Raw genomic sequence first — 1,068 nt, 5'->3', positions numbered from 1 at the left:
TGGATTCTATTGGATTTGAACAAATCCCATAGTATTTATTGTTCTAATTGTAATAGAGTTCATGCTATAGTTTCCATTTTTACCATAAAGTCATTAATATCTCTCTTCACAATGACTCAATGATAATAAGACTATGATTTGTTATCAAAACAATGACCAATTTTCTTTTATATATGGTCATTCAGTCTCATTATTTAGATGCATTGATTCAATTGTGAGGTTGTGAAGATGTCCTTTGGGTATTTAGATTATTCATCATCATCAGCTAGGTCTGGCTGGACTCGTTCGGAGAACATTCTTTTAGAGAGAGCCATCTTGATGTTCCCAGAAGAAATCCCAGATCGTTGGTACAAAATTGCCAATCAAATTCCTGGAAAATCTACTATTGATGTGTTGGAACATTACATCAAACTCATACAGGATACTGATGCAATAGATTTTGGCTCTATGGATTGGTACATTCCGTCCATGTGGGGCTTGAAAGAAGATGAAGGGGAAGAAGTTAGTGGCTTAAAAGACATGAAAGGGGGGACTTCATCAACAAAAGAGGAGGAACCTAGTCACTTTAAAGAAAGGAAAAAGGGGGCTCCTTGGACTGAGGAGGAGCACACATGGTTTCTACAAGGACTTCTAAAATTTGGGAAAGGTGATTGGAAGAACATCTCTAGACACTGTGTAACGACCAGGACTCCAACTCAAGTTGCTAGCCATGCTCAAAAGTATTTTGCACGGCAAAAGTCTGGAAATGCAGAGAAGAGGAGGAAAAGATCAAGCATTCATGACATCACCACCAGTGATCTTCATTCTCCACATGGTGGTGCTGCCTCATAGACACCATTTTCATATTTTATAGTATTTTGCATATATATGTATGTATGTATATTAGTAGAATGTCATTTCCATACCTATTTACATGAACTGAATTTGGTTTTTAATATGTGATTTTTGTTTATCCTGGATATCATTTTCTGTGGTATTGTGTAATATACAAATGTTTTGTTGTCAAGGTATTGGGAACAAGATTGGAAAACATATCTTATGCAAATGTTAAGTTCCTCAATGTAAGAA

General features: G+C 36.0%; 1 protein-coding gene across 1 annotated transcript; it reads left to right on the top strand.

Annotated features, from left to right (window-relative positions):
• The first annotated feature begins 228 nt into the window (after positions 1-228).
• LOC100259989 (transcription factor DIVARICATA) lies at positions 229-831 on the top strand. Its single transcript, XM_002268257.2, has one exon. It carries the CDS (start codon positions 229-231, stop codon positions 829-831), a length of 603 nt encoding a protein of 200 aa, XP_002268293.2.
• Positions 832-1,068: the final 237 nt, after the last annotated feature.

The sequence above is a fragment of the Vitis vinifera genome, chromosome 19, assembly GCF_030704535.1.
Source record: "Vitis vinifera cultivar Pinot Noir 40024 chromosome 19, ASM3070453v1".
NCBI lineage: Eukaryota > Viridiplantae > Streptophyta > Magnoliopsida > Vitales > Vitaceae > Vitis > Vitis vinifera.
The sequence above is the reverse complement of the archived record's forward strand: the minus strand, read 5'-3'. Positions and strand labels throughout refer to the sequence as shown.

Excerpts from the sequence above, each read along its gene's own strand:
- LOC100259989 (XM_002268257.2), top strand. The coding sequence starts at position 229 with ATGTCCTTTGGGTATTTAGATTATTCATCATCATCAGCTAGGTCTGGC.